At 47.3% G+C, this 26,288-nt stretch overlaps 2 protein-coding genes across 2 annotated transcripts; both read right to left on the bottom strand.

Annotated features, from left to right (window-relative positions):
- Positions 1–2,026: 2,026 nt before the first annotated feature.
- On the bottom strand, positions 2,027–6,283 carry LOC117058238 (twisted gastrulation protein homolog 1-like). Its single transcript, XM_033169273.1, has 4 exons — positions 6,149–6,283; positions 4,160–4,259; positions 3,523–3,738; positions 2,027–2,835 (listed from the first exon to the last, which is right to left on the bottom strand). Exons 1-4 carry the CDS (start codon positions 6,260–6,262, stop codon positions 2,615–2,617), a joined length of 651 nt encoding a protein of 216 aa, XP_033025164.1. The 5' UTR covers positions 6,263–6,283; the 3' UTR covers positions 2,027–2,614.
- Positions 6,284–13,263: 6,980 nt separating this feature from the next.
- On the bottom strand, positions 13,264–23,512 carry PPP1R3E (protein phosphatase 1 regulatory subunit 3E). The gene is made up of 2 exons (XM_033169270.1): positions 22,050–23,512; positions 13,264–13,823 (listed from the first exon to the last, which is right to left on the bottom strand). The coding sequence occupies exons 1-2, from the start codon at positions 22,500–22,502 to the stop codon at positions 13,344–13,346; spliced, it is 933 nt and encodes a 310-aa protein (XP_033025161.1). The 5' UTR covers positions 22,503–23,512; the 3' UTR covers positions 13,264–13,343.
- Positions 23,513–26,288: the final 2,776 nt, after the last annotated feature.

Here is a 26,288-nt window from a genome sequence, read left to right as displayed (position 1 = left end):
CTGGGGAAAAGGAATTTTCCGAAGACTCGGATGGAGCTCTGCATATTCTGCTGATGGACAACACTGTTTGAGGTGTGGCGAACGACCAACTGGCTTCCACAAGTCACCAACAAGTCAGAATGGCTCAGCCCTCTTGCTGAAGAGCAGGAGGACTCCAGGATCTCCTCTGGAAACATAAGGTCCACTATAGTACCAATGAAACTTTGGGGAGCTGTCAAATGGGAGTTTGGCGCAGAGTGTCATCCGAATGCTCCTGGCATATCTCTGCATTGCATCTGAAGCCGGAGAGGCTGTGAAGGTATCAGAACCGGTGTCTGGAAGCAGTGATGGAGGCCAATAAACTTGAGACCTCTGGGTGGTGTTGCACTCCCTCAGAAGAAACAAGCTCAGAGTCTGGGGGTGCTGCCAGATTGCAACTTGTCATCAGAGTCTCAAGAGGCTACTGTGGCTAGGAATGCTCAGGCCCAGTTTAGGCTGCCTCACCAGCCACCTCCGTTCCTGGTCTTGTTTGTTCATGATCTGGTGACCTCCCGCCTGGACCGCTGCAGTGTGCTGTATGTGGGGCTTCCCTTGGAGACAGACCAGAGGATGCAGCTAGTGAGCAGCTAGGCTGAAAAGTGGGGCAGCCTTGATGCTGTTTTCCTGTGTTCCCCCCAGGAAAGCTAGTTTCTGGTCATTTCTTATTATCCAGGTCATTATAACTTTGTCATCCCCATAATAAGCTGTATGTAAGTTGTTGTTGTTCAGTCGTTCAGTCGTGTCTGACTCTTCGTGACCCCATGGACCAGAGCACGCCAGGCATGCCTATCCTTCACTGCCTCTCGCAGTTTGGCCAAACTCATGTTAGTAGCTTCGAGAACACTGTCCAACCATCTCATCCTCTGTCGTCCCCTTCTCCTTGTGCCCTCCATCTTTCCCGACATCAGGGTCTTTTCTAGGGAGTCTTCTCTTCTCATGAGGTGGCCAAAGTACTGGAGCCTCAACTTCAGGATCTGTCCTTCCAGTGAGCACTCAGGGCTGATTTCTTTGAGAATGGATAGGTTTGATCTTCTTGCAGTCCATGGGACTCTCAAGAGTCTCCTCCAGCACCAGAATTCAAAAGCATCAATTCTTCGGCGATCGGCCTTCTTGATGGTCCAGCTCTCACTTCCGTACATTACTACTGGGAAAACCATAGCTTTAACTATACGGACCTTTGTCGGCAAGGTGATGTCTTTGCTTTTTAAGATGCTGTCTAGGTTTGTCATTGCTTTTCTCCCAAGAAGCAGGCATCTTCTAATTTCGTGACTGCTGTCACCATCTGCAGTGATCATGGAACCCAAGAAAGTGAAATCTCTCACTGCCTCCATTTCATCCCCTTCTATTTGCCAGGAGGTGATGGGACCAGTGGCCATGATCTTAGTTTTTTTGATGTTGAGCTTCAGACCATATTTTGCGCTATGTAAGTATGTAAGTAGAACAACCAATTAATAAGGACCGCAATACCTCAACGACTGCCTCTTTCCATATGAACCTACCCAGACCCTGAGATACCTTCCGGGGCCCTCCTTCGTGTGCCTCCTCCTTGAGAGGTCCATAGGGTGGCAACACGAGAACAAGGCCTTCTCTGCAGTGGCTCCCCAACTATGGAATGCTCTCCCCAAGGAAGTTCGCCTGCCACCTTCATTATACACCTTTAGGCACCAGGCAAAAACGTTCCTTTTTAACCAGGCCTTTGGCTGATCTAATTTACATCCTATTCCGTTTTTAAAATGTGTTTGTTTTGGGTGGAAGGCTTTTGGGTTGTTGTTTTTATTTTTATTATGCATTTCGTGGTTTTATATCTTGATTTTATTCTGTGATCTGCCCTGAGACGTCCGGGTTTAGGGTGGTATATAAATTGAATAAATAATAAATAATCAGCTCAGAAGATAATCAGGCTGATGAGGTTTCTGCAACACAACCGCCTTGTCTTGTGAACTGCCCCGAGATCTTGTGATGAAGGACAATATATAAAACGAATAAAGAACAACAAGAACAACAACAATACAGGTAAAAAGATTTATTTTGTTAGCATTACAAAGATGGGAAACTGACAAAAGTCTTTATATCTAGGTCCCTGAAGCAATTGACTTCAGGAAACTTGGGGCTGCAGAGGGGTTGGAAAAGGGGCGTTGGTTTTCCCCCACAAGGTGGCTATAGGCAGGTGCCTAGGACACCTTTTTGCCAGGTGCAGTGCTTATAAGCAGAAGGTGTTTTCTCTTTTGGGAGGGGTGCCTTAAACAGCGAGCATTAGGGAATAAGGCAAAGTCAGCTGGGTTGTAAGAAAGAGCAGAGAGAGGGGACTGTAGCTGGGAAGATACCCATAACAAGCAGAGGGAGAAGGTGGGGCAGAAGCCGCGGTTGCTTGGGAGGACCATCGTAGACCAGTGCAGGGGGAAGGGATGAGTCCAGAGGGGTCCACAGAACCAAAAAGGTTAATGAACAGCAACGAAAAGCAAATGCTTCATTCATATTTGCTCAATGAAGAAAGGGTAGGAAGGAGGCAGGATCAGGAAGAAAGGAAGGCTGGGCGTGACTGGGGCTAGGGCAAGGCGAGTGGGTGTTTTTTGAGGGGGCAAGAAACCCAGAGATCTCAGTCCCGGCAACTGGAACATTGTGCGTGGGCTCCCCCATAGCCCAGGCAGTCTGGCCCTAGACACTGGCAGCAGGCATTGTGGAACCAGCGGTAGCGCCAGGCGCCCACCGACTGGCAAGCCGTCCGGCACCGGCTCATGGACAGGCACTCGTTGAAGAAAATGGACTGGCACGGTGGCGTGGTGGCATTGAGGCCCTTGGCATCCGAGAGGGCCAAGCCTGGAAGCGAGAGGAGAGAAGGTTTGCGGCCGTTGCGGTTGAACCCGGGACAAGAGCCGCAGCTCGGGTGTCGCGCGTGTGCTTTGCACGAAGAAGGTCCCAGGCTCGATCCCCAGGTAGGGCTAGGAGAGAATCCAGACTGAGACCCTGGAGAGCTGCTGCCAGCCTGTGTAGGCAGTATGGAGCTAGCCTGGCCAATGGGAAGGCGGAAAGGCAGCGGCTGGGAATGACGAGCTCATGTGTGAATTGAACCTGGGCCTTTTAGAAAGAGAGTAAGCTGTCTTATCCCAAGTTAGATCAAAAGTCCATCTAACTCCAGGGTTTCAGACAAGACATTTCCCAATGCTACTGGAAGATTAACCTGCAACCTTCTGCATGCAAAGCAGATGTTCTGACCCTGGGCAATGGCCCTTCCAGGTTACAGCACACATCACTCAAGTAACCCCCTCGCCAATCCAAAAGAAACCCCAGGTGCCATTGTGAACAGGTATGTGTCAATCTGAATGTTCCCTGTCGTTTATTACTGTAGATCAAGCCCTGCTCTCCGATGTTCTAGTCTGAAGCTCTAACCACTATACCACGCTGCCTCTTAACCCACCTCCCCCGTGCAAATGGCATGTATCCTTCCAGCGGCACCTGCGTCTCCCAACAGCCCCCTCGCCCCCTCCCTGCCCGCCACACACGTACCTGTGTGAGGCCCCAGGAGGAGGTGGCCGGTCTCCGCATGGTTCTGCCGCAGCTCCTCTTCCACTGGTAGGGTCAGGATGCTCCAGCCCATGGGAGGGTCGTTGTCGGAGATGGCCATGAGTGCCCGGAAGAGCGAGGGCACCGGGGACATCAGGTTGTGCATGGAGCTCCGCAGGGCGGGGCGGGGGGCCAAGGAGGGACGTTCGTCACACAGCCCTCGCGGAGAGGAGAAATCAAGTCAGAATTCCTCATGGACCACAGTTCAGCCACGGGGGAAGAAGGGGGCAGGAAAACCCTCCTCCCAGCCATATTTTCGCAGTTTAGGGGACAGGGCCCAAGCTCAGTGGTAGAGTGCCTCCAGTCCTTTGCATGCAGCACTAAGAGGACTCCAGCTTCCTTGAAGGCCTCGCGGTTTCCCCCTGGTTCCCCACCCCAGAATTTTTTTTTTAAAGTGTGTGGAATATTCAAACTATATCAAACACTTTTTTTTTTCAATTTTTCCGGAAAAAAACAGCTTTGGGGGAAAAAAACCTAGTTCCTCCCCCCCCCTTTTTTCCAGACATTCCTGTCTCTACTTTGGCCCCCACCTTTTTTCCAGTTGAAGATGGGCGTTTAGCATCCCCTGGAATTCACTCACCCACACATTCACAGCACGACTCCCAGAGATTTCCCAAGCAGAAAGCGCATTCCCGACAGCATGGGCACCCAGCTCGGTTGGCCTCGCACTGGCACACTTCCTGCCAAGAGATACCAAGTAGGGGTCTTAACAGTGACCTCCCCCCCCCCGGTTCCCTTTGTAAAACGATCACACCAGCGCGCGCACAAATCTGCCCCTGTTTTTCCCCCAAATGAGGAAGGCCAATTCGACAAGTACAGCCCCATTACCAAGAAGGCCCTCTGCCTGGTTCCCTGTAACCTCACTTCTCGCAGGGAGGGAACTGTCAGAAGGCCCTCGGAGCTGGACCTCAGGGTCTGGGCTGAACAATGGGGGTGGAGACGCTCCTTCAGGTATACTGGGCCGAGGCCGTTTATAGCGTTAAAGGCCAGCACCAACACTTTGAATTGTGCTCGGAAACGTACTGGGAGCCAATGAAGGTCTTTCAGGACCGGTGTTACAAACTGACTTCAAATTAAATAGTTACATTTTTCATATATTGACTTCCCACCCACACTACATTGTTTTTGTTCATACCCATTTCTACTACATTATAGATCAATATTTTATCTATTACAGAAATCCCTCTAATGCAAATACACTTTATCCCTTCTTCTCAAATCCTGCCCACAATTTCATTTTATAGTGCTTTTTCAAATAGTCCAAAAAAGGCCCCCATTCTTCCAAAATGTGTGCGTGTTAAGAAATAATTAAATACTTAGCAGATCCTGTGAACTCAGGTTTACCTTCCCAGAGGAGGAGGTTGCCCACTGCCTCTCTGCCTGATGCCCTGGCCTCAACACTGTCCAGTCAGCTCCCGCCCCCCCCCGCCATGAATGCGCTGTTCTCCCCTGATTGCTGCATCAGCTGTGACTGGGTAGTTCAGTCTCCCCAGATGAAGAGGTTGCTTTGCTGTGCTTCTGCGTGAGTGACCGTTCTGGGCTGCCAATCAAAAGGAAGCCCGTGGTAGCAGCTCATGCAGATACACAGAGGGTTGTTTGCCACCGAGAGGGAGTAGTTGTCACGCATTCTAACCACATTTTGTGTGAGAGCACTGGTTAGTGCTGTGACTGAGCCTCCCATTCAAGGGGGAGAAGGGGGCTCAGGAGCTCTAGCTTAGGGTCCCACTCTCTTGGGGGCCCCAAAAAACTTAATGGAAAAAAACTGGATGTACATTTCCAAAATATAAGGTAAAAAACAAATAAAACCTACATACAGCAACAGTGTTCTGTGTTGTGTAGGCTCCTATGATGTAAGGAATGGGCCCCGCCTGTTTCCTAAAATATCGCTGGTTTGCTCATTTCTATATATACAGGTGAAACTCGAAAAATTAGAATATTGTGGAAAGGTTCATTTCTTTCAGTAATTCAACTTAAAAGGTGAAACTAATATATGAGATAGACTCATGACATGCAAAGCGACATATGTCAAGCCTTTATTGGTTATAATTGTGATGATTATGGCGTACAGCTGATGAGAACCCCAAATTAACAATTTCAGCTTTGGGGTTTTCATCATCTGTACGCCATGATCATCACAATTATAACAAATAAAGGCTTGACATATCTCGCTTTGCATGTCATGAGTCAATCTCATATATTCAACTCCAGTAGCTAATGAAAACAATTGCATACATAAATGGACTTTTCCACAATATTCTAATTTTTCGAGTTTCACCTGTAGGGTGCCTACATTCTACACGGTCTGGTTGCATGGCAACATGGGCAAATGGCTTAGGATACCTATTAGGTCCATAAATGACCATATAGCATATATTCAACCCCCCAAAAAAGCGACAATTTGTTGACAAAGGACAGCTGAACATATAAAGGGCCCCATTACCTTCAGTAGCTTAGGGCCTCATCAAACCTAAATCTGGCCCTGGCCAGGAGCTTTGGGGAAACGCCCAAATCCAAGTGTGCATGTCTGCAGCAAAATCTGATGCAAGGCAGCGCCTTCCCAGCCTCTTACCTGCAGCAAACACTTGCTGACATCGCTGGCACAGAGTGCCTTATTGCACCCATCAGCGCGGGAGACCACAGCCCATGTGGCTGCCACCAAAAGGAAGGCCACACTGTGGGGCATTGCTACAATGTGGGGCAGGGAGACAGAACGGGAAGAAAGTGGAAGGTAAATGGTTACCTGTGGGGAGAGGAACATTGATCAGGCAACAGAAAATAATAATAATAATAATAATAATTTATTATTTATACCCCGCCCATCTGGCCGGGTCTCCCCAGCCACTCTGGGCGGCCTCCAACAAATACCAAAATACAATACAAAGTCACAATTTAAAAACTTCCCTAAACAGGGCTGCCTTTAGGTATTTTCTGAATGTCAGGTAGTTGTTTATCTCCTTGACCTGTGATGGGAGGGAGTTCCACAGGGCGGGCGCCACTACCAAGAAGGCCCTCTGCCTGGTTCCCTGTAGTTTTGCTTCTCACAGTGAGGGAACCGACAGAAGGCCCTCGGCGCTGGATCTCAGTGTCCGGGCTGAATGATGGGAGTGGAGACGCTCCTTCAGGTATACAGGACCGAGGCCGTTTAGGGCTTTCAAGGTCAGCACCAACACTTTGAATTGTGCTCGGAAATGTACTGGGAGCCAATGTAGGTCTTTCAGGACCAGTGTTATGTGGTCCCGGCGGCCACTCCCAGTCACCAGTCTAGCTGCCGCATTCTGGATTGCAGTTTCCGGGTCACCTTCAAAGGTAGCCCCACGTAGAGCGCATTGCAGTAGTCCAAGCAGGAGATAACCAGAGCATGCACCACTCTGGCAAGACAATCTGCGGGCAGGTAGGATCTCAGCCTGCGTACCAGATGGAGCTGGTAGACAGCCGCCCTGGACACAGAATTAACCTGCGCTTCCATGGACAGCAGTAAGTCCAAAATGACTCCCAGGCTGCGCACCTGGTCCTTCAGGGGGACAGTTACCCCATTCAGGACCAGGGAGTAGTCCACAAAAATGTTTATTCATCAGCTGCCCCACAGATAACTTTTGGGTCCTAAACAGATGGGGGGGCGGTACCCCTATCAACTCAGATTCTGTAGCACTTCCCTGATGCCTGGAGAAACTCTTTAAGCATTACGGATTTAGTTCCTACAGCTGCAAAGTGGTTCAATTAACATTTCCCCCTTCCCTCTGTTATACTTTCCCATCTAGATCTACTCTAACCGACCAGGGGATCTGTTGATCTCTTCAGCCCCCCCCCCCCCCGCAACTTTTCAATACAGATTACTATGCTGGAGGTGGTGTCTCTTCTCTTCACTATAGGGACATTGGGGGAGAGAAGCAGCTCATCTGGGTTAAACTAGTACATTATAAAAAGCATCTTGGGGATTACATATCATGGGTTAAAGTAGGTAATAACGCTCCCCCCCCCCAGTAAATCCTAAATAAAACTGAGTAGTAACAGGAGGGATTACAAAGATGCAGGACCCCCCCTCCCCCAGTCAAGGTATGGAAGTAGCCCGCGGCCAAAGACTCTCTCTCGACACCCTCCCCATATTTCCAGGCCTTTTTTTTGGACGGCGTGGGGGACATAGTGATGGCTAAGAGTTGGGGAAAGTGCTCGCCCCCTCCCGCATGCAACCAAGACGACGCGAAGAAGAAGAAAACTTAGTTCGGTGTCGATCGGCTTACCCGGAGAGGGGGGTGAAGTCTGCGATCGGTGTAGGGCCTTTTTTTTGGAGGGGGTCCGGACCACAGTCGCCCCCCTCTCTCAGTCTCTGACTGGTAGGAAAAAGAGGAGGGATCTGGAAGAAGGGAGGGCTGAGAGGGGTTGGGAGAAGGGGAGATGGAGGAGGGAAGGGATAGAAGGAGAGAGAGAGAGAGAGAGAGAGAGAGGTGGGGGTGGGGGAGACAGACAGCCACTAATTTGGGCTTGCACCCAACTCTTCCAACTCTCTCTCCCCCCCCCCCAGAGGACCGAAGAGCAATCCTTTTGTTCCTTTTTCAATGCTGCAGAAGAAATGAAAGAATAAAAGCAGCATGGCAGCAGCAGGCGGTGGTTTGTTAAGGTTTCTGGGAACTGTAGCTCTGCGAGCGATGAACTACAGTTCCCAGGATTGTTAGGGAGGAATTCGTGTGCTTTAAGTGCATGGTGTGTTGTCAGCCTTTGTTCTCCATCCGTTCCTTGCTATAGGTCCTGAAACTTCCTTCTTGTTTTTTCCTTACGGTATTTTGTGTTCTTTTGTAATTATTCTGATGGGAACCACAGCCCTGCGATTTTTGGATGGAGGGCGGTATACATGGTTAATAAGCAACAACTACAATTCTTTCCCCCTCCCTGTGTTGCCAGGTGATGTAAATTGCCCAGTTCTCCTTCCCACCTGCTAGGCAGCCTTTCTCAGACTTGGGTCCCCAGTTGTTGGACTACAACTCCCATCATCCCTGACCACTGGTCCCGCTAGCTAGGGATGATGGGAGTGGTAGTGCAATGACATCTGGGGACCCAAGGCTGAGGAAAGATATTGTAAGGAGTGGCTAAACTGCGGAAACTCCAGCAGCTATTGGACTCCAGCTCCCATCGGTCCTGCCAGTGGTCAGGGATGATGGGAGTTGTAGTCTGGCAATCTCCGGCGGGTCAGATTCTTCAGGCTTGTTCCAAAGGCTGTAAGGGCAAAACAGAACTTCATGCAAATATCTAGCCCAGTCTGTTGTCAAAAATCAAAGTTTTTTTGGGGGGGGGGGGTAGTCAGGGGAGTTCTTTAGCCAACCATCCCAGTTCCCATCCTCTTTGAGACTGCCTTGATTCAAAGGTTTGCAGGTGATATGAAAACATAACAGCCAGGCTAAAGGTTAAGGTTCAAGAGGCTAACTTTTAACACCTGGGACCAGAAACCAAGAAACAAAACAAAAAAATTGCATTAAGACTCCTTTGAGAGATGGACATTCCTTTGGTGGAAAGCATAAACCTAGGTTTACAGAAAATGTTTCATCTCAGCGCTACTTTCCCCTGTCACATCAGAATGAATATTCCCCAGCTAGATTCATATTGAAAGGAAGTAACAAAGGACGTGCTACAATGTGGCAGCTCCCCACATGCGGGGGTTCTACACCCTGCACCAGCAAAGGAAGTAGAGCAACACAGGCCCATGGTCAGGCACAGGCAAACTCCGCCCCTCCAGATGTTTGGGACTACAATTCCCATCATCCCTGACTGCTGGTACTATTAGCTAGGGATGATGGGAATTGTAGTCCCAAAACATCTGGAGGGCCGGAGTTTGCCTATGCCTGCCCATGATGAACGGGCATAGATGGAGGGAATCGGGCAAGGGGTGACCTTAACATGTCCAGGTACTCTTCTCCGCAGGTGTCAGGAGAATTTGCCCACTGAGGCCCACGGCGGCATAGCATGGTCCCACTTGGCTCCAGTTTGGCTTGTGTGTGCTCCAGCAGCATTGATGGTTTGCCCACCCTGGGCGCCATCAACCCATGCTATGCCACTGCCACCACCCCAAAACAAAGCCACAGGAAAATATGGTAATTATATTAAGCACTAGTATTTCACGGTAGCAGGAAGGAAAATGCCAAGGATATTGCCTAATAGGTCCTGATAAGACTCCCATGCGTTCCCAGCTACCTCTTTATAAATGTAGAATAGTAAAAGACATTTGCAAGTACTCTTCCTTTCTGAACTAAATATTCTAATATGTGTTGGAAATAAGCCGGAAATGTTTTTAGATGTATCTCTTTGTAAGGAAAAGTAGTTGGTTGTTTCTGACATTGACAGATGATTGAGAAGCAGGGGCCACTCCCTGCAGCATGAATTACTGTATTTTCCCGTCTATAAGAAGCTCCCATGTATAAGACGCCCCCTATTTTGGGGGACTCTGATTTAAGAAAATGGGGGAGATGCCCCCCATGTATAAGACGCTCCCAAATTTTGGACATTATTTTTTAAGGGGAAAACCTAGTCTTATACACGAAAAAATACGGTATTTCCTTTTTTCCTGCAGATTTAATCCTCTAGAAGATTAAAGGTCTCTCTCTCTCTCTCTCTCTCTTTCAGAGGGTTTTGCTTTTGACTTTGGCTCTGTCTCAATTCTGGGCATTTTTCCCATCTGAAAACGGACCTTGGGAGGTGGGACTTTTCATGACACAGGTCACAAGCTCAGAATCTCAGTTAAAATATCCACTTCTGGTGTTAGGAGGCAGCTATTGATGGCTAGTAGCCATGATGGCTAGATTCTACCTCAAGCATTGGAGGCAGTATGCCTTTGAAAACCTGTCGCTGGCACCTCTCTGTCTTGAGAGACAATGGAGTGCGCTTCTGGGGGTGAAGTCAAAAGCACTGAAGTGACCTCCCTGGGGCGCTAGCCTGGGCAATGTGTCTGGAGACCCTGGGCTCCCCAGGCAACAAGACCCCCCTCTCGACCTGACTGATGTGGCCCAAAGGAAAGCAGAGCAAAATGTTTGGCACCAGCTTGGCTGCAAAGAGATGCTGGAAGGAGGTGTACAAGGAGGAGCCACCCAACCCCCTTAGGGACTCCACTCCGGATTTGTGTAGAGTTTGCTCCTGAGCCTTTTCTCCCCCAAAGATATCCCACAAGGCAGCAGAGGTTTAGGATCAGGGTTTTCCTTTTCTAAGGTGGGCTCCCTTCCCAGGTTGACAAGCCCCATCCGCCCCTCACTTCTCTCTGCAGCATGTTCAGAAACTGCATTATTGACCATTGGACTCTGCTCAATCTGCCAGAGCCTGTATTTGCATGCAGAGGAAGTCCCAAACTCACTGAAGGTTTGACACCCATCAACTACCCTCTCCTGGCTTTGCCTGTCACTAGAAGCCATTCCTGGGGTGCGGCCGCTGTTGCATGCAGGCAGCTTCCAGGAGCCATGGGTGAGAGCCGAGTGCAGGGTGGAGACCAAAGGTGTACAAACTACCCCAGAAGCATGATGTGTCCCCCACCAGAGGTACTACCCCTCCCCTAACGCCCCATATACCATGCTCTGAATACCCGTTGCTGGGAATGCGGACGATTCTGAGGTTGCGGCACTCATCTTTCTATATAGGCCGAGGTTACCGGTGTTTGTCCACAGACAGCTTTTGGGTCATGTGGCCAGCATGACTAAGCCGCTTCTGGCAAACTAGAGCAGCACACGGAAACGCCGTTTACCTTGCCGCCGGAGCAGTACCTATTTATCTACTTGCGCTTTGACATGCTTTCGAACTGCTAGGTGGGCAGGAGCTGGGACCGAACAATGGGAGCTCACCCCGTCACGGGGATTTGAACCGCCGGCCTTCTGATCGGCAAGCCCTAGGCTCAGCGGTTTAGACTACAGGGCCACCCTTAGAGGTATGCAAATATAACGTGAGTCCGAGACTTTTCACAGTCTTTTTATTTCTTTGGTTTTTCAGTCCAATTGCTTGTTTTGGTCAGTTACAAACATTAATGTAAACTTTTGTTCACTGGTGCCATTTCATTGTCACATTGTGGAACACACCAAAAGCATATATCACTGTAAGAGAATAAATTCATCAGAACTTTGAGAAACACTATTATGGAGTCTTCAGTTTTCAGGGGTCTTGTGAGTCATGACAATTTAGAATTTTCACTCATTTTTTTCCATTAAGGCTTACCCTCCCCGTGCATTTCAACCAAAGCATGGATGGTACCAGAGGACACCACTGTAAACTACCCTGGACACCATTTTGGGGAGTGCTGCTTCTACACAAGACTTTTTTTTTTTTTGCAACATTTGGCGCAAGTGTTCATTACTCCCCCCCCCCTTAAACACACAGATCAGGCAGCTACTCTCTGCTTGATCAGTGATGTGACCTCACAATGACTTAATGAAACATGCGCAAGGAACCAGTTCAGAACACACGAGTTGAAAGAACAGCAATACAATTACATGTAAACATTCATACATTCCACATTTCCCATCTATTCATGCAGGGAGATGTGGGTGGAATTAGCATGTGTGGACAAGTCCTCAGCATGAAAACTCATTGTTCTTAGTGCCACCCAGTATCTGGTGACGGACGCCAAGGAGATCCACCTCTCAGTGACGGCATATAGCAGTGGATCTTGTCCATCTTTTGTTTCACCAGAGTTCAGTCTTTTTCACCTAGGCCAGAATTTCCTCCTTTTCTCCGTCACGTATGTATATTTAGCTTACTCTTGCTCAATCTCATGTAAAGGCACCAGCGAGATCCCAACAAAGGGAAGGGATCTCTTGATGATCCTCAAGATGTACATATGTTGCTTAGTAACATACAAGTTACATGGAGTGGGGATGGTACTTTGAAGGCTAGCCTCTTTATGCGAATTTTGTTCAGTCTCAGAGAGCCCCCAGTGTGGAGTCTTGAGTTCAAATCCTAGCTTACAACAGATTCAAGTCACTGTCTTAGGACCTCCTGTTCCCTAACTGTAAAATGAGAAGAAAGGGCTGATTTGCCTGACCTTTTCTGAATATTTCCCACTCAATATTTGCTTGGTGAAATAGATTGGTGAAAGCGCACACATCCAGATAGCAAGTTAGTATATAGTGGGAAACAGAGTACCGTATGTGGTGAACGTTACTGCCCTACTTCAGAGACTGATTTTTGGATTTGTCAGATATCACTCAGGTAGAAACTCCATAGCAGACTTTGGCCTGCAGAATGTCATGCTAGGGAGCCTGGGAGCAAACCCAAATCATCTACCTCAAACCTTTGCATACATCTGCTATATACCGGTATATATTGGAAAGTTGTTTGCTATGCATTTGGACGCTTCTTAAGGAAAAGTAACTGAAATTTGTATAATGGCTCTTGAGATCAAGAAACAGATTTCTGTCTATATTTTGATACAGTGGGGTGCCATTTTGAATCTAGATGGCGGATGGAACCTTTCAAGAATGTGCTGAATTTTTACCGCATTTTGCATGATTGTTCCTGAGATCAATGAGCAGTTTTTGGCCTATGTTTTGATACCGTTGGGTGCCATTTTGAATCAAAACTGCACTGATTTTAATCACTGATTGCAAAACTGCACTGATCTTTTGGGTTTCTTTGAATTCTCAAGCCTTGCATGAGACCTCTAGCATATTGATAGTTGCCACCCACCCTATTCTTAGGGCTCAAGGCAAGTACCCTACATTTGGCAAGTCCCCCCTTCTGCTCTGTTCTGTCCTTTGGTTCCTGCCCTTCCTCCTATTTTATTTGGATGGCTCTATGTTCCCTTAGAGGAAGTGTATCCACCCTGTCTCACAGCAATCGGCAGTGGGGCTGGGGGGCTCATCCTCCTCATCCACACAGGGTGGAGGCCTCAGGCAATAGTTGCGGCCTTGGTTGTTGTCCCAGAACTCTTCTGCCCCGACAAGGTAGCAAATTGCAAACTCTAGGACAACCCCAGGGACAAGCGGCGTGAGCAGCGGAAGGCGGAAGGCAAAGCGGTCGGCGTGGTCCCGATCCCGGCCGGCAGGAGCGGCGTAGGATGCCCGAGCTTCGTGTTGCGTAGCCCAAGAATCCCAGGTGTATCGCACGGAGACCCGCTTCTCGTAGGCCAAGTTGAGGACCCGGATGGTGCCGGATACACTGGAGCCTTCGGCCCGGGCCCCTTCGAGGAGGACGCACTGCGCCAGGAGGCGCGGTAAGAAATCTGGCATGGACAGGGGGTCTGGGAAGGTGGGCTCCAGTAGGTACCGCAGACTCAAAGGATCCTGGAGAGACAAAGGAAGAGGGGAGTGAGAATTTTGGAAGAGCCATGGCTCAGAGGCAGGTCACAGCTTGCTGGAGAAAAAGTTGATATGTTTGATTAGAGAAAAACCATTGATGAAATTTATTAATGTTAATAATAATAATAATAATAATAATAATAATAATAATAATAATTAGAGAACCCCTTTTGGAGTTTTTGTGTAAAAAAGAAAATGAATCGGAGACATTTGGGTTGGAAGATTGGGAAAATATTGCCTAACGGAAAGAAGATCAGCTGGGTGTCATTCTAGAGCGAATATTTTGACTAATTTCTTTTATGAAACTGACAGACGGAAAATCAGAAGTCTTTTTAATTTCTTCTCTTTTATTATTTTCTTTTCTTCTATTTCCCCCCCTTTTCATTGGGTGTTTTCATTTCCTTTTCTCACCTTGTTTTTATTCAGATTAGTTTCTTTGATCTTATTGCATTATGAAAAAATTATAATAAAATCTTATTTAAAAAGAAGAAGATCACAGGTTCAATTTTAGGGAATTTTAAAATGTTTGGTGTTTTTAATATTCTCTCGGGAGCCCCCCAAAGTGGCTAGGGAAACCCAGCCAGATGGGCGGGGTATAAATAATAATTATTATTATTATTATTATTATTATTATTATTATTATTATTATTATTTCCTGGCATTTCCACGTTGTTCTGGGAAAGATTTGAAATCTTGGCAACCCACTGCCAGTCTGTGTAGACAAGACATAAGATAGACCAATCGGTCTGACTCATACTGAGGCACCTCCCTGTGTTCCTAATTGGAAAATGGAGCACTTGAAGGACTATTTGGGTTTTGGGGGGAAAACAGAGGGGATTAAGGGATAATCAAGACAGAATGACTGAAGAAACTTGTGGACGAAGAAGAAACATGAAGGTATTAAAATAGAGGGTAGGGGGGACTTCCGGCGGCGACGCCATCGCGGAGCGGTCGTGGGCTGCCTTGGCTGCGAGGCGACCCAGTCCGTCCCAGGGGTTGGAGCCCCGCTACCGCAAAGCGGGGCTCCGGTGGGGTGCGGGAAGAGCGTCCCGCACCCCGGGCTCCCTGGCTGTGCCCACTATGGCTCTGAACCCTTCCCTCGCTCCCCCTGTAAAGGGGGAGTGGGGGTGAAGGGGCAACGGAGCCGGGCTATAGGGGACATGCCCCAACCGGGATGTGGAGCGGCGGTCACCCCCGCGACGAGCGTCAATGTTCTACCTGTCAAGTTTGGAATTAAAGAAATCCGGTGGCCGTGAGTAGTGGATTGGACTTGTTTTTGTACTTTTTTAACGACCCGGGTGACATTTGGAAAGGAAGCCTGCCTCCCTCCCTTTGGGGGTTAGAAAGTAACCAGTTTAAGAGACTGCTGTTACAGTGATGGCTATAAAGTATTTGAATTTTGACAAGTGAGACTTCTTTGATCTCCCTCTGGGGAACAAGTCTGTGGATAATATCTCTTTTTAAAATCTGTGGTTCTTGCACCCTGGATACAGGGAAAATGAAGGCGAAAGATTGTGATTGAGTGGAAAGTTACTGGCATTAAGATGGAGAAGTTTGAAAATCGAAACTGTAATTTGACACCTATGCCCGCTTCTGCCATGCTGGGTTTTGTTTTCGATCTGGTGATGAACTGTGAGATGAGTGATGAACAAAGGATTATTATACTGAGACTGGAACTGCTCAACAGAAAATTGGAGATTTTGAACCGGGACATGTCAGAAAAGATATATCCCACAGAGGAGACTTTACAAGAAATGGCTGTATTGGAAGGGAGCCTTGGCATGGAACTGAAGGGGATGATTGAAGAACAGGATGGAATGGTCTGGCGACTCTGGAAAAATGAAACGTCTTTCAGGAGAATTGTTATATCCAACTCTCGAGGTGAGAGCCCGGGAGCGTCGGTGAAAAAATTGTGTCTACAAATAAAAGAGGAATGGTATGGTGAACCGGAGAAGCTGGAAGAAGAGGATGCAAGCTCTATGCAAGGACTGTTTTGGTTTTCATCTGGATCTGTGGACTTGTAAGAAATAATGACACTTCGAGGAGCGGCTCTGGAGTAAGGCGACCAAAGAAAATGGACAGAAGGGGGATAGGGTGAACTGTATTAATGGTAAAAAGAAAAATTGATAAACTATGGTAACCTGAAACCGGCGTGTCAAGTTTTTACGTTTTTGGACTAAGAAAAGAGATATTTAAATTTTTGTTATTAACAGCAGTTATAGAGAAAGAGGATATTTTTTGTGATTTTTATTGAGAATAATGTGTTAAGAACTATATTTGTGTGTGGAATTAATATGAAGGTATAATATGATTAAATTTTGTTAAGTTAGTTTTCTTAAATTTTTGCATGTTACAAAACAAGATTAGGTGTTAATTTTTTTATATGATGTTATTAAAGTAATATTTGGTACTAGAAACGAAGGTGAAAGGCAGGGGAAGTCTGTGCCAAGATTCGATCAAGATCTTTTTTTTTTTATGATATAAGAAGAAGAATCATTGGTGTATATGTATTTGTTTATTTTCAGTTAGGTGTTGGGTCAATGTGGGTGTTTTATTTGTTTGTTGTAAAAATCAATAATTTCTTTTTTAAAAAATAATAGAGGGTAGGGGGGAAATGGTGAGTGGGAACAAACCATCAGCATTTAGAAAGAAAAGACCAAATAAGACGGAAAGGAAAAACATTATACAGGATATGACTATATAAATTTAAACAAGTGAAAAGAAAACGGAAGGAATTCTAGAGAACGCAGGCAGAGAGAGACTAAAGGCTGGCAGGAAACAGTGTGTGTCCATATGGTAAAGTGGTTTGAATGTGGGACTCGGACCTGGGAGACCCGGGTTCAAATCCTCACTAGGCCAGGAAGCTCCCAGGGTAGGCCTGGGTCAGCCTTTCTTTCTCAGATTAACCTTCTTCACTTGGCTGTCATGAGAATAAAATGGAAAGAGAACTGCGTACACCACCTTGAAGGAAAAATTGGATATAATAAGCATGGGACTAAGTAAATAAAGAGGAAAAGAGTTCTCGAATCAGGTCAGGAGGACCAAGAAGAGGAAAACTCAATGGTCGGGAGGTGAGGAAAAGGCAGTTAGAAAGATGGATATGAGAGAGGACAGTAAGGGGAAAAGGGGGCAATAAAGATGAAAGATAAAGATACGGGCTGGCCAGCGGAAAAAGAACAGGAGGAAAACAAGAGAGGGATGTGGAGGAAGAGGATGAGAAAGAGAAAGCGAGGGCTGAATATACACTACGGCCACATTTGCACCATACATTTAAGGCACTCTGATAAACAGTTATGGCTTCCCCCACAGAATCCTGGGAACTGTAGTTTGTTAATGGTGTTGAGAGTTGTTTGGGGGTCCTTATTCCCCTCATGGAGCTATACAGTGCTTCCCCCCCTAAAAAAATGTTTAGGAGTATTCTCATTTTGACTCAAAAAAATCACTATTTTATAGTACAAATCAGGGAAAATAAATGGACAAAAGTACAAAGACTGACAAAATAGTTAGGGGTATGCGTACCCCTGCGTCTCCCCAGGAAAAAAAAAAGCGCTGGAGCTACAATTCCCTAGGAACGGTAGCTCTCAGAATTCTTTGGGGGAAGCGATGACTGTTTCAAGTGGCACCATAACACTTTAAATGTATAGTGTGGATGTGGCCCTTTAAAGCACATTCTTTCCCCTCAAAGGATTCTGGGAACTGTAGTCGACCCCTCACAAGAGTTACAATTCCCAGCGACCCTTAACAAACTCCAGTGCCCAGAATTCTTTGAGGGGGGAAAAGAATGTGCTATGAATGTGCCTTAAATGTACAGGTCACACGGGGAAAAGGAAAGAAGTCAGGGGGGAAATGAAGGGATGGGACTTCCGGTTTGGTGCCGGATAATGGCGGAGCGGAGCTGAGTCAGTTCCAGTCCCCGGGGGGTTTTAGGGGTCTCCTTGTCTGCGCCAAGGGCCCCTTAAAGCCACGGGAAGAGCGTCCCGTGGACCGCGGCCTCGTGGGTCCCAGACGTGCCGTCTCTGCTCTTGATTGACCCTCGTAAGGGGGGAAAATCAAGCGAGCGGAGCTACCGACACGGGACTGGAGAGGCGGATGCACCCCCCCGGGAGATCAAAGCAGCAATTCTGCCAGACCTGAGCACCAAGCTTTTCCTGCTAACTTCAAAGAAAAAAGAAGAACCCCGGCTGCTGTAAGTGTGGGACTAATTGGATTTACATTTGAATAATTGGCAACCGGGAGGGATGTTAAAAGGAAGCCCGTCCCTCTCCTTTGTTGTGCAGAGGAGGTAATTAAGCTTCAAGCGGCTGCAGCTGCATTACTAGACACAATGTTGCTACGAAGCACTTTGACAGAGAAGATGGATTAAATCCCAATTTGAGGGATTGAAGATTTTGGAAATATCTCTTCTGTGGCTTTTGGAATTAATTTTGGCACCCTGTCTCAGGGAAAATGGCGCTGGAAAACTAATACGCAGGATGGAAAATTACTGACATTTGACACCCTTTGTTTTCTCCAACCATGCTTGCTTTCGCTTTTAAACTGATTCTAGATCCGGGTATTACCCAGGAACAAAGAACAATCCTTCTGCAATTGGAGTTTGTGAATCGGAAAATGGACTGGTTAGGTCGTAATTTCAAAGAAATTTGTTGTGGAGCAGGAGAGACCAGCCAGATCTGGGAAAATTTTGATAATTTGGAAGTAGACTTCTTCAGGGAACTGGGGCAGGTGCTGGAGAAATGGGACGAATTGATTCAGCAACCCCAGGTAAATGGACGGCCCTGGTGTAGTGAGAAACACAGGGCTGATGTTTTGACTGGAGCTACGAGATTCAGTCTCTGGAGTGGGAGTCCAGAGATGAAGCTGAGAAGATTTTTGAAGACACAAGTGGAAGGAAACCAAAATTGCGAAATGGAGTTGCTGGGAGAGGAGAGCTGGTGCCTCTTGAGGCGCCCAAGGAGGAGATTTATAAATTTTAAGATGATACTGAACAAGGACAACAGAGGGAAATGTAAAGATGAATGGTGGGGGGGGCATGGGAGAGAGCAGAAAAATGGTGAGAAGGGGAATAGGGTGAAAATGATAAAAATTGAATTAGGATGGATTTATGGTACCCTGAAGATAGTGTGTTAAGATTTTAGGATTTTGATGTTAAGTTTTAAGATTTTGATGTTACGATTTTGGGAATTTTGAATTAGTGAAGAGATATGTAACTGATTAATAGCAGCAGCTTAAGTGAAAAGAAGTATAAGATTGATTTAAGAATTATTTCATGATACTATAAGATGTTAAGTTTTTATGATATTATAAAAGGTTGGATAATGAATTGTAATGTTAAAAATGGATGTTACCAAAGTATATTAGTATTGAAGGCAGAGGAGGGAAAGCGGGGGAGGTCCCTTTAGAAGATCAGAAACTAGATTTTGTTAAGTAGTAAGAGAAAGATTGGTGTTCCAGTTTAGGTATGTATTGGTTTTGGTTTTGTTTTAATTGTTTTCTTTGTTGATTGTATTTATGTAATGTGTTTTTTATTGTGTTAATGTTGGTGTTTATGTTATGTTATGTGTTTCTCTTGTTTTATTGGAAAATAATAAAAATCTTATAAAAAAAAAAAAAAGAAGGGATGGGACAAGGCGAAGAAGAGAAGAGACTGGAGATCCAAGATGGCAGCGTGTGGAGAAGGGAAGGGCGGGAGGAGGAGGAGGAGATAGAAAGCGAGGAGGCAGGCAAAGGGGAAAGCAAGGGAGGCGTTGATGGATCCTGAGTGCCATTTGAGAGTCACTTTCAGGAAAGAGAAGAGAGACTTCTGGTCTCTGGACAACATTTAAAAAACCCTTTTCCCAGCACCACCAGCCCATCTATGTTAATTCCTTTGGCTGGAATAAAGTCGTTCTGGAGACATCCCAAATGCAGCCAGCAAAACTCTCACCAGCCCAAGTAAGCACAGCCACTTGGGACCACAAATCCCATCAACAGCAGCCAGCCACAGAGCTATGGTCCAACGTGTCTGGAGGGCACCTGGTTGGTGAAGGCAAGGCTGCCTTTATATAAAGGCCCTACGAGCAGACTAGTGAGGGCTGGGGCCCCAAAAGAAGAACCTTTTTTTGTGTTGGCATGGCTGCATGGGCTCAGAATGGGAGGAAGGGCATTTCTTTAAACCTGAGGACTCTTTGGAGACGGAAGGATCCCCTCAGCCTGCCAAGGGTGAGGGGATCTCATATCCCCTCCCAGCTCCTTGCACAACCACCATCCCGGGAGATTTGGGGCCATCTCAAGAGATGCTCAATAATTCTCAAGGGGTAAAGCTTAAGGTGAACTGCAAAAGACTTTTAACTGCCCAAAGGTGGACAGAATGGGATATCCTGAATGCCTCCGAAGCCTTGTAGGTTAGCTCCACCTGGAAACTGCGGAAACAACCTTTCCGGCCATATTTTGGATTCATGCCTTTTGTATAGTCATAACAGATCTAAGGCCTCTTCTGGGGTTACAAAGAGGGAAATGTAAATGCAAAGAGAGGGGCAATGTGGATTAGTATCCATGCCCCATTACTGTTTCTGCCTCCTAACTCTTGGAAGGCAACTGACTGAAAGAAGGAGACACCTGTATCTGTGGAGGCCTCTTGACGCACTTTAAGAACCTCCTGTTATGCCAAATTTGAAAATGCACGGGGAATCTCTGTGGATACAAAGGGCTCTGTGCTTCAGAGCGTCGCTTTGTAAAGTAGGAAGGCAGGCAGGGAGTGGAAATGATGGCGGAGAGGCTTGCATGTTCACAACAACCCTCTCTCAGCAACCATAGAATCACAGAACTGTAGAATTAGAAGGGACCCTACGGGTCATCTAGTCCAACCCCCTGCAACGCAGAAATGAATGCAGGAGTTCACTTTAACACTGAAAGAAATATACTGGGTCTCTTATGCCAGTTACCTTTTCTTCCCTATTTACAGGACTCCTGCAAAGACTCAAGAGATGTGGATATAGGTTACTACAGGTTAATGACATGTAACTTTATGGTAAGAAGCAAAGGCTGCAATCCCATGTACGCTTATCTCGGGGCAAGGGTCGCAGCTCAGGGGCATAGCATCTCCTTTGCATGCAGGAAGTCCCAAGTTCAATACCGAGTGGCAACTCCTCAGGTAAGGATGGGAATGCCCTCTGCTTGAAACCCAGAGAGCCAGTGCCAGCTAGGGCAGCCCATGTGCTGCCTTCCCTAGTCGTTAGGCAAGTAAATACAGAGCACTATTTACCGTATATACCCAAATATAAGCCGACCCGAATATAAACTGAGGCACCTAATTTTCCCACAAAAACCTGGGGAAGCTTATTGACTCGAGTATAAGCCGGTTCACCTTTGCCGCTGTGGAGGAGGAGGAGGAACGAGCAGCCCAAAAGCAGCCCTTTGGGCTGCTCCTTCCTCTTCCTCCTTTGGCAAGTTTGCATTTATGCGAGCAGTTCAGGAATGGAACAAGCTGCCTGGGGAGAGTAAAGAACCGCTGTTCTTGTACGCTTCTTAAGGAATGGTTGACTGGGGAGAGCGGGTGGCAGCACGAGCGGAGAGAAAGGGCTTCTTTCTCGCCGCCCCCACCGCCCGCCTCACTCAAGTATAAGCCGAGGGCAGCTTTTTCAGCACAAAAAATGTGCTGAAAAACCAGGCTTATACTCAAGTATATACAGTATTTAGACCTAGCTGCCTGTTTTGAAGCTGATGTCTCACAGCCTCTGGATGGCACCAGCTTCCCCCCATGGCCAAAAGGGGCATTGCACATGGGAATATGGGAAGCTGCTTTCTACTGAGTCAGGCTTCTGGTCCACCTCACTTGGTATTGTCTGCACTGACCACCAGCAGCAATAGCTGGGGACACTCCCAGCCCTATCTGGGAGATGCCAGGGTTTGAACCTGGGACCTTGTGCATGCAACACAGATTTTATTCCCCTGGGCTATAGCCCTTATCTGAAAAAAGCTACATCTTCCATTTCTAGTTGATGCAATATAATGCATTTTGGACCAGTCCAATGCTGGTTATCTGGCCCTTCAAGGCCCTTGTGGGGGGTAAAGAGTAGGAGTTATTATTCTCCATGGAATTAATGCTTCCTTTGCCCTCAGAAAGGGGATGCTGAAGGGGAATCTATGGTTGATTTCCTTCCCTCCCACCTTTCTGCCACTTCCCATTCTGCCCCAAGATTCACCCCACCACTAGGCTGGCTAACCTCCCGTTACCTTCACAGGTGGGCAAAAAGGCAGGCACGGGGCAAAGTGGCTGAGTGAGTCGCGCCTCAGCTGGGCATGGACACGCTCCGGCACCTCTGGAAGGTCGTTGGGCCAGAACTGGCGGACGCTGGTGAGCTCCAGGCCCAGGGAGTCGGCGAAGCGAACCCTCTTGCGTGTCCCGGGGCTGCGGCTGCGCGAGGCCCCCCGACTTCTGCCCCGGGCAGGGGCCGAGCGAGTCCGGCGCCTTCCTTTCCGCTTGTGCCCTCCAAAGACGTGGCGCCGCCTCCGGGGCCTGCTCCGGGGCCTGCTCTCCGACTCGGATTCGGAGCCCTCGGTCCCAGAGTCCTCTGCTATGCTCGGCCGGGCGGTGCGGTAGTAGGCTCGCTCATACAGGCCTGCGATGTAGCTCAGGTTCCGCGGGATGTTGCTAGGGGTCAGAGGTGACGGTGGGGCACGAGCCATGGGGGAAAAGCTGCAGACCTCAAGGCTTGGCTCTTCTACGCAGCTCAGGCCCAAGAATCACTTTTCGGGAGTGTGTGGTGGCAACCCAGTTCTTCACGCCCTTCACCGGACCTTCCTCCACTGTTGCTCCGTTTGGGATGGACTGCCTTATTGCACGTTTGGGAGGAAAGATGCTCCTTTGCAGCTCTGTTGTCCACCGCCCTGCCTCTCAGTCTTCTTCAGCGCTCTGATTCTCCCTCAGCATGTTACCTCCTCTGATTTCTCCTGCTGGAGTCTCTTTGCCATGCTTCCGGTTGTCTGCAGGGCTCTGTCTGTGGGTCCCTTCTTCACTTATTACCACTCCATCATCTTCTGCTCTCCCTCCCTCAGTCCATCTGGGCTGGTGGTTTCGCTCTGCCTTTCCATTTTTCAGTGTATTCCGCTGCTCTTTCTTCTGAAGACTTTCTCTCTCTCCTTCTACCTCATTCTTTTGCTTTGTCACCGTGCCTTTTGGAGATGCTCTGTGTTTTATTATTCCATCCGTGCTCTGTATCTTTCTGTTGATTCAACTGTGTCACTTTGCCTTCTCCTTCCCAAGGACACCGTCACTCTCGTCTGCCTTTGAGGAGTCAAGTCGGTCAGGTCATCTCTCTGCTCTCTCCTGTCTCTTTTCACTCTGCATTGATCTCTGATACTCTCTGTGTATATTTAAAATTTTATATGCGTCTGTATCAAGATATCTTTCCCTCGTTGCTTCTTCCTTCTTCTATCTGTCCATCGCTTCACTTCCACGCTGTCCCATTCCAGAGATTCCCAGACTCTCTCTCTCTCTCTCTGTGGAAGATGCTGTTAAATATTTTTCCTTCCTGGAGAGTTTTCAGTCTCTCTAGCTTTTTATTCAGTGTGGTCCAGCTAAAGGTGACTCAGAGATTACCATAATCCTCAGAGCTGCAGCTCCTTGAAAACCCGCCTGCCCATCCAGAATCTGAAGGGCCAGTACTCCAGAGGAGATCTCTCCAAGGAATGCAAACAGGCACTCAGTCAAGAATGGGAGGCTTGGGCTAGTGGGAAGGAGAAGATCTTTGCTTCCAGACCCCAAAAGGTTTTATTACTGCTAGGAAAAGGGCTCCTTCTCCCTTACACCTTGCCCCTCTAGGTTCCAGAGACAAGATGTACCTTAAAAAAAGTATACGTGCCCAGAAATGTTTCTTTGGGAGATGAATTATTCAGAAGAGAAAATGGAACTAATGGATAATGCAAGAGCCAGAAAGCCCCACAAACATCAGGAAAAGGGGGGTGGGATTCAAAATTGGGGGCAGATTTGGCAGTCAGTGCTCAGAAATGGGAAATGTGTGTGTTTGGGTGGGGTGGGGGCTTCAAACTGGCAACAAGGGACACCAGTAGAGCTGGGGAGGCTGTTTTGGGGGCAGAAATGAAACTGTTAACTGAGGTGGAGCTGCTCCTTTGGCTTCATGCCTGTTAACCAGGTGCCTGAGAGCGTCTCTGTACATGAAACTGCAGGCATCCGGTCATGAATAATGGAGCAAGCCTAAAGCTTTTTGTCCTCCTCTCCTTAACGTTCCTCCTGTCTCCTCTCACCACAAAGCACAAAAGGGGTTACATTATGTTTACTGTACTACCTTTATTGCAAAGGAAGGAGCCTCTTTTCTCTCCCCCTTCCCTAAATTGATAGATTCACACCTTTCCTTTCCACTGACAGCCACCTCAGATCAGCTTCAGAAAACAGGCAACATCACGCCACCTCCCTGAATCTAATGAAGATACAGAAATGGTTACGGACAGCTCTACAAATACGTAGCCTTTACTCTCTCTTGGGAGCAGGGTGAGTCCAATGACATCCTCCTCATCTTATTTTTATCACAGCTGCTCTGTCCCTCTGCTCAACCTGCCTCATTTCCCAAGGTCATAGGAAATTGAGCTTGGTTTGTCTCGGGCCCGAATGTTAATGCATCCCTTGCAGACACACGCAGTCAATGTTTGTTTTGCACGTAAAACAATCCATCTGTCTCTTACGCCTATGAAGTCTGGCTTTTTACACTGTGCACCATTTCTCTGGGACAGCCTTTGCTCACTAGGCAAGGAGTTGCAATGGATTACAACTCCCATCAGACTTTGCCAATATGGCTGTGTCAGCAGGGGTTGATGGGAGTTGTAATCCATCAATATCTAAAGGGCACCTGGTGTTCGAAGGCTGACATATACCTTTGCAAGGTCCTAGGAAACGACCAGGCACACGTTTCCATGTTGTGCCTTTTTCACTTGCCGAAAGATGTTTCATAGAATCATAGAATCCTAGAGTTGGAAGAGACCACAAGGGCCATCCAGTCCAACCCTCTGCCAAGCAGAAAACACCATCAAAGCATTCCTGACAGATGGCTGTCAAGCCTCTGCTTAAAGACCTCCAAAGAAGGAGACTCCACCACACTCCTTGGTAGCAAATTCCACTGCTGAACAGCTCTCACTGTCAGGAAGTTCTTCCTAATGTTTAGGTGGAATCTTCTTTCTTGTAGTTTGAATCCATTGCCCCGTGTCCACTTCTCTGGAGCAGAAGAAAACAACCTTTCACCCTCCTCTATATGACATCCTTTTATATATTTGAACATGGCTATCATATCACCCCTTAACCTTCTCTTCTCCAGGCTAAACATACCCAGCTCCCTAAGTTTCATTACCAGTTACCTGTACACAGCTGGAGACTGGCCATAGGTCCACTGACAGACAATTCAGTGTCTTTGGGGATTAATTCCAAGTGACGGGATCCATTAAGCAGTAGTCTCAAAGAACCAAGGACCAGGTGAACGTCGTGGTTAAAGAAATATTTAAAAAACACAACAGAAATGCAGCTCCAACCCCAAAGTCCACAATGATCTGCTGACTTCCAGCACAAAAAAGAAAAAGAAAATAATATCATGAAAATGTAAACAAAGAAAGAAGCATTCATGGCACTCTGTGAGCCCAGTGTCACTTTGCAAGAATCACAAGAACAGCACTGGGCTTGCAGGGCGGCATGAGTGAGGACGCACAACGTCCTGCCCCCCCCAAACTGCATCCAGAGCGACGACCCCCCCAGCCCCCCATGCTACGCCTCTGGTCTGGCATTTGCCACAACATCCTTGAACTGCATGCATCTATGTGGTGTTTTTTTATCCAGTTGGCTGGTTGTAAGTCACTTTGCGTTGCTGTGGGCAAGGTTAAACGACTAACAACTTCAAGAAATAACAATAATAATCTGTCCCCTTATTTTCAGATGGACTAAAATTCTGAGCTTCTTCTGGTGGTTGAGCAGATTGGCAAGTAGACAGCAGACAAGAGAGACGCTTGTTATTCAGCGGATGAACTTAATGTCTCTTGCTTATAAATAAGAGATTTCTCTGTACAGTACTTGTTAATTTGGAAACATCCCTATGCATGTTTACTCAGAAGAAAATCCCACTTTAATTTTAAAATCCCATTTTGATGCAATATACTCCCAAGTAATTCTGCAAAGTGTTGCCAGCTCAGCAATCCTCTAAAGATAGGAAGCCGCCTTATATATAGACCATTGGTCTATATAGTCCAAAAGTGAGAGACAGCAAGTCTCTAGAGTTTAAGGCAGAGACTTCACCTGGAATCCTTTCAACCAGACACGACTTTCTGCCCACAAAGCAGAAAAGCTCTCCTGCCTACCTCGTTTTGCTGCAAGTAATGCTAGCAGTCTGCTTAGAATTTAAATATCTGATTGACCCAAAATTTGAAAGAGCCCACCAGCTAATAATAATCCAGACAAGATGGTTTGCTAGCAGAGAG

The sequence above is a fragment of the Lacerta agilis genome, chromosome 14 (assembly GCF_009819535.1).
Source record: "Lacerta agilis isolate rLacAgi1 chromosome 14, rLacAgi1.pri, whole genome shotgun sequence".
In the NCBI taxonomy this organism is placed as follows: domain Eukaryota; kingdom Metazoa; phylum Chordata; class Lepidosauria; order Squamata; family Lacertidae; genus Lacerta; species Lacerta agilis.
Note: the sequence above shows the minus strand (reverse complement) of the source record. Positions and strands in the feature narration are given on the sequence as shown.